Raw genomic sequence first — 14,603 nt, 5'->3', positions numbered from 1 at the left:
TGAGGAAAAGCCATAAGTGTTTTCTTTAAATTAGGGGAAAACTGAACTCAGTGCAGTGTTACAGAGGGCTGACCTTTTTCCAGCCAAATGCATGACGGTATGGAAACCCTGGACTCATCTTGGAGTGAGAGAACCCAGAGAAACACCAAATTCCAGGCAGTTTTTATCCGAGGGGATAAGCTGGCTTTCCCTGGAGCTTGCCACAGGCTTAGCCTTCCTGCTCCTTTGCAACTGCTTTTGCGTTTGAGCGTGCAGTTCATTTTTAGGCTCTCCCCTGCACCCCACACCTAAACACGTCTGCGTGTGCCTCCGCAGTCTTTCCTTTGCCATTTCCCCTTTCCACCCGCGGGCAGCTGACCCCGCGGCGGCTCTGCGCTCGTCACCGTCTCCGCCGTGACGCCCCCTCCGCGCCCCCGCCGCGCTCGCTTCCTGCCCACGCGCGCTCCCCTCTCCGCAGCTTCCTCCAGCACTGCCTCCATGAGACACCCCCCTCTCCTCTGACGCCACTCGCCCACGGCATCCCCAGGATCCCTCTCTGCACCTGCGCCGGCTCTAGGTCGAGTTTTATGGAGCCATGGATTACACGAGCGGCTCTTGGCAAGAATCCTTGGGTTGGGAATGGGTTGAAAGTGTCCACTATAACGAGCGCCTCAGATATCACAAGAAACTTGAAGCTTCTTTTCTTGTATCAAAACAAATATGCAACCCCCCAACTAAATCCTGAAGTATAAAATATCAGTAGTGAGGGTCATCAGCTTTTGAAGAGGCACGGAGCAAACCCACTCGAGGGAAGCTGCGTGTCCTGACCATGGCATGACTTTACCACTTAGCTTTGGAAAGCCCTTTGTTCTTCTGTTCTCATGCAAATGCCCCTTGCTGCTTATGCCAAAATATGTATGTTAATCTAAAGGACAGCCCCCTTCCAAATTGTTTAAAAAGGAAAATTACCAAGTAGCAAGACAAAAATGCTGACTTCTTTATTTTTTTATGATAGAAACTGCTAAAGAAAGGTATTAGGAATCTACAGAGGCTGATGGATACACTTGTTTAAATCTGTTTGAACTTTACCTTTCTCATATTGAATTTGAAACAGGAAAAGAAGCCAGAGAAACATTGTCTAGGCAAAACAAGGACTGAGTTTTGAAAGTTTTAATTTGTAAGAATTTCCAGTTCTTCCCTTGGCCAGGCCATCCGCCTTCCTTGCATTTCTTTGTTCTGTAAACCAGGGAAATGCATCCATAGAAGTTAGGCATTTACTGACTGTAGATTGGCGTCTGAATTTCAGTTGTTTGCACTCATCAGCTTCCTGAGTTTTTGCTTTTTAAAAAGTGGGTGTTGCTGATGCACATTCTGTTTCAAGATAGGTGTAAAAGTTTATGTTTTTTTTCTTCAGAATTGATTGAATATTACCTTTTTGTGGATCTCAGTGGAATAAAACACGCGTGGGTGTATCAGAAGAAACACAGTGCTGCCCAAGTCCTTCCCTCCCCTTGTTCCCAGCTTCACCAGGACTCTTCATCAGGGACTGTAGTGATAGGACAAAGAGTAATGGGTTCAAACAGAAAGAGGGAAATTTAGGTTGGCTATACAGAGGAAATTCTTTAATGGTGGTGGGGCATTGGCATAGGGTGCCCAGAGAAGCTGTGGCTGCCCCATCCCTCGAAGTGTCCCAAAGCCAGGCTGGATGGGGCTTGGAGCAACCTGGGATAGTGGAAGGTGTCCCTGTCCATGGCAGGGGGTTGGATCTGGATGATCTTCTAACCCAGACCATTCCATGATTCTACCTCTCTGGAAGTGCTGGTAGAAGGCTACACCAGCTGTGGCTGCAGCTTAGACGTAGGCTGGGGGGATAAGCTGGGTCTGAAATGGACCTCCTGGGCACCAAGAGGGACCTGTGACTTGCACCCTATTTGCCTGCCTGGTTGAACCTGGTGTAAATCAGCAGCAGCTCTGGAAGGAGGCTCTGCTTCCACCGATTCCCTTGCACCAGGGCTACCTGTCGTGGGAACCAGCTGGCTGAAAACAAGCCTTTTCCTCTTCCCTTCTGGCAAGATTGTTCTGAGCCAGACCAGTTTCTTGATCTGATTCACCACATGAGAGCTAAGCCAGCCTGAGCAGCGCTGGAAAGGTTGGGCAGAGCCACCTTTTGCAGCAAAACCTCTGGCAGGGACCGAGTTAGACTGCCCAGTTGGTATCAGGGCCAAGGGGGGTATCTTTGTACTCCAGGAGCAAAACCCTGGAGGCAAACCACCTCTGTGTCATCCCTTAAATGAAACTGAGCTCCCAATGTATCCCTAAATTAAAAACCCTCATCTGCGTAAGAGGGAAACAACTCATGATGATTATTAATGATGTGTGTTCCTCACACATGTGGGGAGTGATGTGTGATGATTATTAATGATGTGTGATCGCTGGGGTGTTTTAACTTGTGAAGGTCATTCTCTTTGACATCTCATGTGGCTCATGTGCCCCTGCAGCCCCTCACTGAGAGGGGAAGGTCACAGGATGTCCCTTTGCAGGGTGAGCTGGTGCTCTCCACAGAGCCCTCTCTCTGACTGTCACACCACGTTTGCCCTGGAAGTTCCCATGCAGGTTGAGATGCTCAAGTGCCTCCAGCTCTGCCCACTCCAGAAGGCTGACATCATTAGCTGGGCGATGGGCTCTGTGTGAGGGATCTGCTGTTTGATCAGGTGTCACATTATCAGTCAAAAAACCAAACCCTTGATCATTTCTCTTCAGTATTCAGAATAAACTTCCACTTTCCCTGAAGCATCACCTTATGAGTGAACATCAAAGCTTTTAATCCCCCATTTATTTAATCAGATAAATGGCGTTTTATTGGCCTTGCTGGATGTTGAAAGCTGTTGAAATACTAAAAGAACTACAAAACTATAATTAGAAATTAATGAACAGGAGGCCTGATAGTACAGGCATCTTTAATTTTGTGTTGGAACTTGGGCTTGCACATTGGTGTGTTGGACCCAGGAAGTCTCCAGTTTTGTGTCACAGAAGCAAATCCAGCAGGTTCTCAGTGGAATCCCAGTGGGGCATCTCTGGATTTTAGAGACACAGTCTTGGAGACAGGGACAACCCAAACCTAATGCCTTTGAGTTGCCTGGATTAGCCAGCTCAGGCTGGAGGGAGTTCACGGTTTAGCTCCTGTGGGGTGTTTTGCCCACACTGGGACTATATTGGTCTCTTCCCATGTTATTAGACAATGGATTAGGGAATTATTTCCAAGATAATTATTTATTAAAGTTGGGGAATCAGCACTTTGTTCAGAGGAGTTGTAAACAGATATATAATGAAATTATTTACTAGTTACTGTAACCCCTTTCCAGATGAACAGCAAATCCTCCCCAGGTTTGACTTTTGAAACCCTATTGCCAGAATCTTGGTGAGTGGGGCTGGATTTCTTTTACCATGGTGCTGCTGGTATTTTTTGGACATCATGTTCTATATTTACCTTAGAGTTTTAATTATTTTTAAATATTATTTTAATTTCTCTGTATTATTTCTGTGAGTTACTTCTGAAAGCTCCTTGTAAAACTTATAAATAGTCCTTCATGTGTTCCTGTGTGCAGAGATAACTACAGTTGAAGGATTTCTGCCAGGTTAAGGCTATTTTTTGTGATTAGATTGGGCCACCACAGGAACATACCCAGGCTTTTGGTTGGGTTCCAGCTCTTTCGTCTGGATTCAGATGAAGACACTAAGGTGTGGTACCACACAGTGAGCAGCAGTCAGAAGAGGAAGTTGAACTCTTGCCAAAACCAGAGAACTTCTTCCCTTTTTGTTTTGTTTTTTTTTTTTTTTTTTTTTTTTTGGTTCATGTGTTGTGTTGGAGCCTTTTTTTACCACACCTGCCCCGAAGGTGCCACGTCGGGCGACGTTTGCGCTTCACGTGTGTGATGCCCCTGGTTTTAGTCGAGCTGCTTGTGCGGAGCTCGCAGGGCTTGATGCAGTGGCTGCTCCTCCTCTCCAGTACATAGCGTTCCCAAAATCTTCGACAGCGTTTCCTAACTTTAATAACTTCAGGTTTGTCAGGTTTAACCCTGTCTGTTGTCCTCCTGCACAGAAGTTGTTGGAACAACATGGAATGACACGACCATCCTCCATCCGGCCATGCTCCAGGCATTACTCAGGGTGTTTGTCTGCCTCGGCTTTGTTTGCTTTTAATATTCCTAAGGTGTAAGCCAGCATCCATTCCACGTTGGTGGCTGCTCTCAAATTGACTTCAGAGGGAGCAGAATTAGACGTTTGTTAAAAATAACAACATTTTATTTTGTTTGGATGATTGTCTTTTATGTTTTGAAATCGGTGAAAGCGGTGTGCTTCTTCATATGTGCGTGGAATCTGGTCTCTCTCTTATTTTTTAAAGCATGTCATCACAAGATGGAGTTGCAGCTGTCTTGTTCTCCTTTCTTTTGCTCTGTTATGTTCTTCTTGTCTGGCTAAAAATAGCTCAAGAGGAATCATTCTTGACTGAAAAGTTCCTCTTTCAAACTACAGACTTTTAAAAAATTCTATTAAATCGTTTATAAAAATATGCAAATCAGGAGCAGTGGGTTTTGCTGCAATGGAATGAGCTGTACACAGTGATTCTGTCCCCTGCCATTCTTGGCACACCACTCCTGTGTCAGGTGTTAAACAGATTTATTGGGAATTTGCGCAAGTTTGTAGCATAGGAAATGATGTCATTTGAACATTAACATTGCTAATTTTCTCCATATCTAGAGTATTTTTGCTTTTATAGAGTACTCTTAGGTTTTAGTCTGCTGTTACTTGTTTCTGAGGAAGAGACACATTTCCCTGTGGAAAACACAGAGCAGGACTGAGGCTCCTTTAGCGTGAGGGATTTGGTTGCACAACTACAAAGTCCTCACTTCTGGTTCAGGGTCAAAAGCCAGATCCAGATTTCGTGCTCGGCTTCCAGCTACAGACAGCTTACTCAGGCACAGGTGTTGAATCTCTGTGCTCAATTTAACTGGGAAGAGGTTTGAGGTTTGACCACCCCTTGGGTCTCTGGAAGGATCCACGTGGTCACCAATGGCTAACACAGCACAGGAACATAGGCCGTGAGGTCAGGGTGTCCTTGGGAGCTGATGTCAGGGCGTGGATTAGAGCTGCCCTCCTGATAGCCCTTCTGCAAGGTGCACTTTGGAAAATGCACTTTCCTTTCTGTGCTCTCTGAATCAGGCTGTATCAAGAGCTGGGCTGTGGAGTTGGCCAGATCCAAGTCAGTCGAAGGAGCTGTCTGTTCCAAACCTGTTTCCTAAAGATCCTGTTTCAGGCTAGCAGGTGAAGTGGTGAAGTGCATCAAAGCATAAAACTGTGTATCTGTCACAGTCAGCACCAGCCTGCAAAGTGCTCACGGGCAGAACTCCCCTGGGCCTCACCACTTCTGAAGCTCACACCGTTGTTGCTTAGTTTGTACTCGCTGCTGTATTTGTCTTGAAATACTGCAGATCACAGGCTTGTAAAGGGGAAAGGTGACTTGATTTCCCTTTGCAGCAGAGACCAGGAGAAACTGATATTCAGAGCACCAGAAGGACTCAAAATGCCAGTGGAAAGTATTCTGAGCTCATCACACTTACTATTTCACACTATCAAAAAGTAAAAGGAAGAAGTCACTCAGGTGGGCATTGTGGAATCCCACTCATGGCAGGGTGGAGACCTGAGCCAGTAATAAATGCTAAAGGTCAGAGCAGGCAATCTAATCGGTACAGCATGGTCCCCAGACTTCTTATCACAGCCATGTTTAATCTTCTGTTCTTGCAAGAGGCCTTTGAAAGGGAGGGAGGGAGTGAATGGGGAGCTGGTGATCTGGTGACTTGGCACATGTTGGCTTTGGGTAATTGTGAGGAGTGTGAAACTGCTGAACTGCTGCTTGGAGGGGTTTGGGGAAACAGAAACACTCACAATGATTTTAATTATCAGTACTTAAGTGAAATTAAGTCAGTTTCTCATTTTTGCTAGCACTGAATGTCAACACAATGGTTTAGTGGAAAGTGTCAAAGGAAAGTGTCAAAGGAAAGTTTAAAGCAAAGTGTCAAATTCAGAGGGGGCTGCTCTTCCCAGAGTTGTCCATTGAGATGGGAATACATGAAATGCTCAGTAATGATATTCCAGGTCCTGTGTCTTGTAGTTAGAAGAAGGAGTGAACAAAATTGGAATGCTGAGTTCAGGTTATGCATTGCTGGGTTTTACACTGGGAGGGATATGCAAGGAAATGGATCCTTTACAACAAGAGTTTCCTTCTAGTTTTACAAATCTATATCCTAATGGCTCCACTAATCCCTGCTCTGAAAGGTACAGCGGTGACACTGGTGGTGATGGGGTGGGGAGGTAGTTTCTGTTGTTTCAGCTTCATTCTTGCCCTGGGAATTGCCTTCTTACTCTTTTTCCATCTCAGTTTCTAGAGGAAGATAATGATACCATGTAGCCAAAGTGTCACTGCTGCAGAAATTCTTTCATGAGATCCTAGGATCCTTTTGTACCAAAATATTTCTCTTGGACAGCAACATTAATTTTGTAAATTTTATCATGCACAAAGAAGAATAAAAAAAGACTTTTCAACTACAGATACATGAAACTGTTGTGGCAGGCAAGGTGAGGAAACCAGACACAAGAAACAGCTGGAGAACTCGGACAGCTGAGCCCTGTTGAGTGCAGGGAAAGCGTTAAAGGCTTCAGTACCATTTGTTGTGAACAAGGGATAATTCGTGCAGCCCCTGTCCAGCTGCATGGCTACGGGCACGTGCGCCTGGGCAACACCATCTCTTTTCCTGGTGAGGATTCATCCCCATTTTGGTAAAGAACTCCTGCTGGTTCCGTGACTGACCCGCAGTGTTGTCTGTCCTTCAGTGCCGGAGGAGCAGCTGCACAACATCGACGAGTACGACCTCAACGTTGTGCGACTCTGCTTCCAAGCTTTCCTTCCTGATGAGCACGGCAACTACACGAGAGCCCTTCCTCCTTTGATTTCCAACCCCATCTATGACAACAGTGAGTACCAGCTCAGCCAAATGGCTTTTTTTTCTTCTCCCTTTTGTTTTTCTCTTTAGCTTGGGATGAGAAATGCCAGGTTTCTGAGGTCTATGCCAGTTCTGGGTCACTTCTGCATGACTGACACGTGGCAACTCACAGTGAGCATACATTCAAACTTGATGCCAGGGTGAAATGTTGGCCAGCCAGAGTAAGGATTGTCCAGGGCATTCATGGACTCACACACAGGTCTGTTTCCAGCCCTTGTTCACACACAGCAGCAGTGATTGCAAGGAAAGGCCCGTTCCTGACGTGCCAAGTGATTAAAGTGATATAGATAGATGGCTGATAGAGTAGTGAGATAGATGGCTGCCTCAAGGTTGATCTGTTTTCCAAGAGAGTCCTCTGGATCCTGTTTGTGCCCTTGAGGAATCTTGCCTTTGCCTTGTGAGGGCTCTGGAATGGGACTTGCAAGAGAGATTTATCCCAGTGGGCACCTGTCTTAAGGCCTTTCATGTCCTGGTTGGTGGCTGCTTTGCTGTATAGGTGGGCAATGGGGGAGTCTTTGATCATGTTCCAGGAGGGTGCAGAAGTACATGAAACCCCTTCTTGGCACAGAAGCGGTTTTCCACATGCTGCAAAACTGGATATCTCCAGGGCATCAGCAGCTGAGGATTTTAGCCCTCGGTGTGTGCTGGACTCCTCTCTGGGAGCAGAGTAGCAAAAGAACTCTTAATCCTGGAAAACTTTCCTGCAGTGTTTTTCATTCCTGCAGCATGAGTGTTTCCATGCTAAATATTTGAGGTCCTTATTTTAGCTGAAACTACTGGATAAAATGAGATTTACGTTTCCTAAAGTTGTTAGGATTGTGTTGATGTGGGCACAACCATTGTGAAAATGTTGAAAATCTGAACTCAGATGGCTCTGATATATTTAGAGTCTCCTCTAGAATGATCTAGAAGCTGGAACTGCGAGCATTGTGTTACTGAGAACCCTTGCAACTGAAATAATCAGGGCTGAGATAAAAACTGATGTACCAGATTTGCAGCTCTGCCTCAGATGCCATTTAGAAATGTGCCAAATCATGATTACTCGTCCCCGTGGATTGACGTCAGTCCCGGCACAGCCGCGAGAGGCCGGGGCTGAGCGTGGTGAGGGAAGCAGGGGTGGTGCTGGAGGTGTCTGTGGGCAGCACTGGAGGCACCCAAAACCCTCCCTGTAATGCAGCAGCCACGTAAATAAATGTGTGCAGAGCTGCAACCACAAATCGTAAAAAAATGGCCTCGCTCAGTTTCAGATCCGAGTTGCTTTTAGAGATGTGAGCCTGGTTAGAGCTGCTCTGAGGTACAGCTGGGTTGTACCCTCAGGTGACAGGGACTGCAGGCTGGACAGCCCTGGGCTCTGAGCGCTGAGCCTTCACGGATCTGCTTGGATTAGGAGCAAAGAGATGCTCTGAAAATCAGCTTAGACACTTCAAGTGTTGTCTTCACTTTCTCCTCCTTTGTAGTCTCCTCTTGCTTTGCACAGTGCGACACAGAAGAATCATATTGACATCACACAGGCAGCCCCATTAGCAGAGGCTGCAAGGGTCTCAAATTCAGCACCTTCTGTTTCCAAATGCTTCTAAAGTTAACTGGTTTGGAACAGAATTTCCCGAGTTGCATATCAAAAACTCAGAGTTTTTGAGTCAGATGAAGCAGGTCACCATTTCTGAGAAATGGGGTTGGATAGATAGAACATGTTGTCCTGTCCTTGTTGAAAGCAACATGATTTTCGGTGAGGAGCTCATTTCTCTAGGGGCTTGTCGCCAGGGATGTGGTGTAGGGGAGTGAGGAACAGGAATTGGGCAGGAGTTGAGGTGACAGGAGGTGAGGAACGTTTCCCTCTGAGGTGGGTGCCGGGCTCAGCGCTCCTGCTGACAGCACGGTGGTGCATCCACATCTGCTGGCATTTGTGTGTGTCGATTTCCCTTCTGAATTCCTTGTCTAAGGACAAAACAACAAACTCCAGTGAAGGAGACCGTCCCAAAAATCTGTTATAAGGACCTAAAGGGAACTGCAAGAGAGCTGGAGAGGGACTTTTCACAAGGGCATGCAGTGACAGGACAGGGGGTGATGCCTTCAAACTGACAGAGGGAAGGGTTAGATTGGATATTAGGAAGAAATTCTTCCCTGTTGGGGACGGTGAGGCCCTGGCACAGGGTGCCCAGAGAAGCTGTGGCTGCCCCATCCCTGAAGTGTCCAAGGCCAAGTTGGACAGGGCTTGGAGCAACCTGGGATAGTGGAAGGTGTCCCTGCCCATGGCAGAGGGTTGGATCTGGATGATCTTTAAGGTCCCTTCCAAGCCAAACCACTCTGATTCTCTGCTATTGAGTGCCATTCAAGCACACAGAAGTGAAACAATGGTAAAATTAGGCTTTTCCTCACAATTCTTAATTTACCCTTCCTGTGAAAAGTGCACCATGACGCTGTCAATCACATGGCCCTGTTTCTGGGTTTGTTTGGTTTCCCCTCCCTTGAAGGTTTCTGATTCATTCAGCAAATGAAGTGGTGTGTGTCATGTAGTACATGAGGCTGTAGCTCCCACTTATAATAATGACAGTAATAACTGCAGATGGTAACTACGTAATCAGGGTCTGGTGACAGGTTACCAGGAACTCTGCTCTAGGTGTAGTGTGTGCTGTGCTGTACCTGTACTTGGGCAGGGATTGATTCCAACTGAGAGTCTAAAGCAGGTTTGATTGTTTTTGGGGTTGTTTTTTTTTTTTTTTGAGGGTGACACTGTGAGCTTTAGTTTGTATTTCTTCTCTATGTCTGGATGAGGGAGCCTGTGGCGGTGGAGCCTCATGGAGGATCAGTTTCATGGTGTCAAAGCAGCACCAGCTGGATTGTTCCAGACATTTTAAATGTGTTTGGAGCTGCTGCTCCAGAACGGAGCCAGACACCACCAAGCAGAGCGTGGCTCCATCCAATTGGAGTCATCCATAGCCATGAGATTGTTTGGAATGCAGTGTGCAGTCTTCAGTGGGGGCTGATTCATGGTGAGAGACAGCTCTCCACCCACAGCTATCCTGAGGGCTGTTCATGTACAGCCACAGTCTGGAGTTTGAAATTTGAGTGGTTTGGGGTGCAACCTGCTGCCCTTGGTGCAGGTACGAAATTATGGTCCTAGAGCTGTTCTTGGACGCCTGCAGAGGGGAACAGAGGAGAGGCTGGATGGCCAAGTACCTCTGAGAATAGAACTAGATAGAATAGAACTAGAGCCAGATCCTCAGAGAGGGGAATTCTCCTGACTTGCTAGCCCAGCTCTTTCCAGAGAAGTGTGACTGTACCAGGTAATCAGTCACTCAGAGCTGCTTTGAATTCTGCAGCTGAAGGGCAGCGGGGCTGAACACAACCACGTCAGTGGGGGAAGTATTTGAGACTGTTCTACAATAGTTAGGGAGTGAATGGCACAGCACTGCTGGTGTCTTGTGTTTGGAGATAAGCTGTAGGATCATGGAATATTAGGCCCTGCTGCTGAATTTCCTGTATGGAGCGACTTGCTTTGTGTGGATTTCAGGGTGTCACACTCCTCCAGCTGTTGCCTTCCCTTTATATGCCTGAACTCCCAGTACCCATCCAATAGTGACAAAGCCACAGTAATTCTATGTCATTAAATTTGCCTGTTTGCTTCCAGGAGCTCCCAACACCGCAGAATTGAGAATCTGTCGTGTGAACAAGAACTGTGGAAGCGTCAAAGGAGGAGATGAAATATTTCTGTTGTGTGACAAAGTTCAGAAAGGTAACCTGGACTAGGTGTTTTCTCTCCCTTTTTCCCAAATGAACACATTCCATAACCATTTTCCTGCTGGGGGGCTGAAACCCTTCACCACACACCTCAGAGTGGTTTGGTTTTGTAGCTGGGTGGAACAGCTTTCAGGTTCATGGGATCTTTTGCCTTTAAAGTTTATCCATTTACTTTGCATCTGAATTCTGAGTCAGGCTCCTCACTTTGCTCCCCTTTTTTCTGCTGCAAGTTCTCAGTTTTCCAGCTTAACAAGCAGCTTCTGTTTCTCATGGCCCAGATGACATAGAAGTCAGGTTTGTCCTGGACAACTGGGAGGCCAAAGGTTCCTTTTCCCAAGCCGACGTTCACCGCCAGGTCGCAATCGTGTTCAGGACACCGCCGTTCCTCAAAGACATCACTGAGCCCGTCACGGTGAAGATGCAGCTGCGGAGGCCCTCTGACCAGGAAGTCAGTGAACCCATGGATTTCAGATACCTGCCAGATGAAAAGGGTATGCTTCCAATGAGATGAGCTTCTGAACAGCCATGATCAATGCAGGACTCGTGGTAGTGGCTTAATTAGTAAAAAAACTACAACATTGCTTCTGCAAAGTGGAGTTTTGGGTTTTAAAAATTACAGCAGACAGTTTGTTCCCTCTTCCGGTGAAAATATCCATAATTTCCATCGGGTAACACTGGCATGGTTTGTTAGTGCTGCCATGCCTGCAATATTCTCCTTTAAATAAATCCTACTACAACTTGGTGCCACCAAGGTATTTATTAAATACTACTTTAATAAATACCACTTGGGTATTTATTAAAGAGAAATGCAACTCTTTGCCCTTCCACTCCTTTCTCTGTAGATCCATATGGCAACAAAGCAAAAAGGCAAAGATCAACGTTGGCTTGGCAGAAGCTCATACAGGACTGTGGTAAGGAAAATATTTGCCTTTTTCTTCTGTTTGATTGAACTTACATTTAGATGGAGCTGTTTTCTCTGAATGCTGCAGACTCATGTTTTGTTCCTTTGCAGGATCAAACACCACGACGGAGAGGCCCAAAGTAGCCCCATTCCCCGTCGTCACCCCTGAAGGGAAGCTGATTAAGAAAGGTAGGTTTTTGCCTGCAGTCCGACAGTTGTTTAAGCACATAGTGCCCTCCTCTTTGCTTGAAACTCTAATCTCTTGAGGGTATTTTCCTGTAAGATACTGATACTTCTGACTGTACAAACTTAAAACTATCAGTTTTTTATGTCACCCTCAGTATGGGCCATAGAAACGTGAGGTAGGCAGCTGTCTTGCTGCTGTCCAGAACTCTGGGGTCCATCCTGGAGAGCAGTGAACCAAGTAGACAGTGGAAATGCACGTACAGTCTTACAAAGATTCTGCTGTCTTGTCTTTGCTTTTTACCATTTGTAATTCGGAAAAAAACCCTAAAAAGAGGCATTCTCTCCGTAGAACCAAACATGTTTCCATCCGCGCTGATGATGCCAGGGTTAGGCGCCCTGGCCAACACGAGTCAGCTGTACCCCGGCTGCTCCCAGCTGGCGCCGGCGGTGGGGCCGGGCAAGCAGGACGTGCTGTCCCCGTGCTGGCTGCACGGCTCCGCGGCCCCGGCCGGGCTGCTCGGCGCCCACCCGCCCAACAGCTTCTCCACGGAGCCCCCGCCGGCCGCCCCGGGCAGCAGCTCCCTCCCGGCCTTCCACGACAGCGCCCTGGCCTGGCCCGACGAGAAGGACTCGGGCTTCTTCCGGACCTACGGCAGCACGAACGGGCCGGGGGCGGTGGTGTCGGCCGCCGAGCTGCACAGCCTGCCCGGCGGCAGCGCCTCCAGCGCCGGCATGCTCGGCATGGACACGGACGACATGAACTGCACCAGCATCAGCCTGGAGAAGTTCAACGCCGTGCTGGGCGCGGGCAGCCACCGGCAGCAGCTGCAGCTGCCCCCGGCCGCCCCGGGCAGCGGCGCCGCGACTTTCGCGTCGCAGCCCGGCCTGGCCGACCCCGTTTACAGCTTCATCGACCAGGAGGTGCTGAGCGAACCCAGACTGTCCAGCAGCCACCAGGGCAGCCTGGCAGACGGCCAGTTCTATGACACTGACGGTGTCCACACTGATGAGCTCTATCAGTCCTTCCCCTTTGATAACATTTTACAGAGCTATAACCCGTGAGCCAGCGCTGGGTACATAGAGCTCCCCGGGTGCCGCTGCGTGGAGAGGAGTAATTGACCCTTCTGGAGTCCCTGCTTTCTCTTTCAGAATGTTGCTGTGCAAGTTTCGTGGTATAACTTAAAGGTTATTTATTGCAGCCCATAGTGGTGCCCATAAAGAGGGCGGTGGGAGTAGGGTTTGGGGTTCTCTACCTTAAAAGTACCTTGTAGACATATTTTTGCGCTGTCGGAAGTGGGAACTGTTAACACTTAAAGCTTCCTTATCTTTGGGGACTGTAAAAGCTGGCATCTTCAGAAGGGTTAAAATTTCAAATACTTCACAGGGTTAAAGTTGTTTTGAAATAGCCATTTTTGCTATAGAAATTAAATTTTGATAGGACAGAAATTAGGAAAAAAAAACCTGCACGTGAGCACTCTAGTTCAGTTTCATCTAATGACGTCTGAGTTCTGCTCAACTTACTTGAAAGGTTTGGGTTTTTAACCCCCTTTCTATAAATATTCTTCTCCTAAAATGAGAACATACATTGATTTTCCACGCTGTCACCACACTCCATTTGCTTTGAAGGCAAATTTACTCGTAAATTTTTTTTAATGACTATGTCATTGTTAGATATATTTAAAAAGACCGGAAGGTTTGAGTTCTTAAATAGTCGAGCTCTGTTGTAAAGGAAATCACTGCACAAGAAAAGGAACAGAAAGTGAGGACTTGTCTGCACTTCATCCAGAGTGCACTATTTTACAAGCCATGCCCCTGTTGCTTTAGGAATGAAGCTGTTATTGCTCTGCAAGTCGTGTGTGTGTGTAGCTGCGATGTGAGTGAGATTTGCAAAGGCAGAAATCTCTGGAGCCAAAGTATCCACTTACTCTTTCCTCAGGTATCCCGGCAGTTTCCTGCTATGCAAGTGACTGCTTAAAGAAGGCTCAGATCCTGCCTCCCCAGTACCACCCCCTCCCAGGAGGGCAAAGCCAGAGGCTGCCTTGGTGCAGCCTCACCTCTATTAACAACTTTTAAAGCCATTTCAGTCAGTACTAATTAAAAACACTCCTCTATCCTCTGTATCAGGAACCAGAACTTCTTCCCTCCCACTTGATTCCCAGTCTTCGCTCTTAGCCTGAGCTGTTCCTGGCACCAGCTGGAGGTAACTGGCTGGGTAAGACACTCTGGCCTTGGCTACTTCATTATACTGTTATTTTTTAAGAAGCAACACAGAGAAATGTCTGAGTATTTCTTAAGTGACACAGCTGCTCTTTAGGGCAGATAAGGCTTAAGGCTCTCAGTTGTTACCTTTCGGTGACATAAAACTGCACAATGAGAGCAGCAACAAAAAAAGCAATAAAAAGTCCAAAACTCAGCCCCAAATCAAAAATCACTTGAGATGTAGAATTGTACACAAGGAAAGGTGCTCCAGAACCCCTCTGTGGCTTACAGGAACGCAGGGATGCCTTCCCTGCAGGAATCCACTGCACTGGGAGCACTCTGGTGGTGCTGCTGGAATTCCATCACACAGACCTGACAGGCGGGTGAAGTTTGGAAACTGCTTCCCCAAACTCCAGGTGCACAACAAAATGAATTGACTCTCCCTGTTTCAAAGCAGTTTTTCCTCACTTCTGCACCTCTCCTCCACACTCTTAAGCAATAGAAAGACCAAAGAAATACACAAAGTTTGAAATGTGTTGTTT

At 47.1% G+C, this 14,603-nt stretch overlaps 1 protein-coding gene across 4 annotated transcripts in view; it reads left to right on the top strand.

Moving 5' to 3' along the window:
- Positions 1–14,575, top strand: part of REL (REL proto-oncogene, NF-kB subunit) — a 44,027-nt gene extending 29,452 nt beyond the window's left edge. For all 4 annotated transcript variants that reach the window (XM_032103763.1, XM_032103764.1, XM_032103766.1 and 1 more), the window contains 6 exons: positions 6,868–7,008; positions 10,666–10,770; positions 11,054–11,266; positions 11,618–11,686; positions 11,788–11,865; positions 12,212–14,575. In XM_032103763.1, the coding sequence (XP_031959654.1) occupies positions 6,868–7,008; positions 10,666–10,770; positions 11,054–11,266; positions 11,618–11,686; positions 11,788–11,865; positions 12,212–12,924 (1,319 nt within the window). In that variant the 3' untranslated portion in view covers positions 12,925–14,575. The remainder of the gene's footprint in view (positions 1–6,867; positions 7,009–10,665; positions 10,771–11,053; positions 11,267–11,617; positions 11,687–11,787; positions 11,866–12,211) is intronic.
- Positions 14,576–14,603: the final 28 nt, after the last annotated feature.

The sequence above is a fragment of the Corvus moneduloides genome, chromosome 3, assembly GCF_009650955.1.
Source record: "Corvus moneduloides isolate bCorMon1 chromosome 3, bCorMon1.pri, whole genome shotgun sequence".
Classification (NCBI taxonomy): domain Eukaryota; kingdom Metazoa; phylum Chordata; class Aves; order Passeriformes; family Corvidae; genus Corvus; species Corvus moneduloides.
The sequence above is the reverse complement of the archived record's forward strand: the minus strand, read 5'-3'. Positions and strand labels throughout refer to the sequence as shown.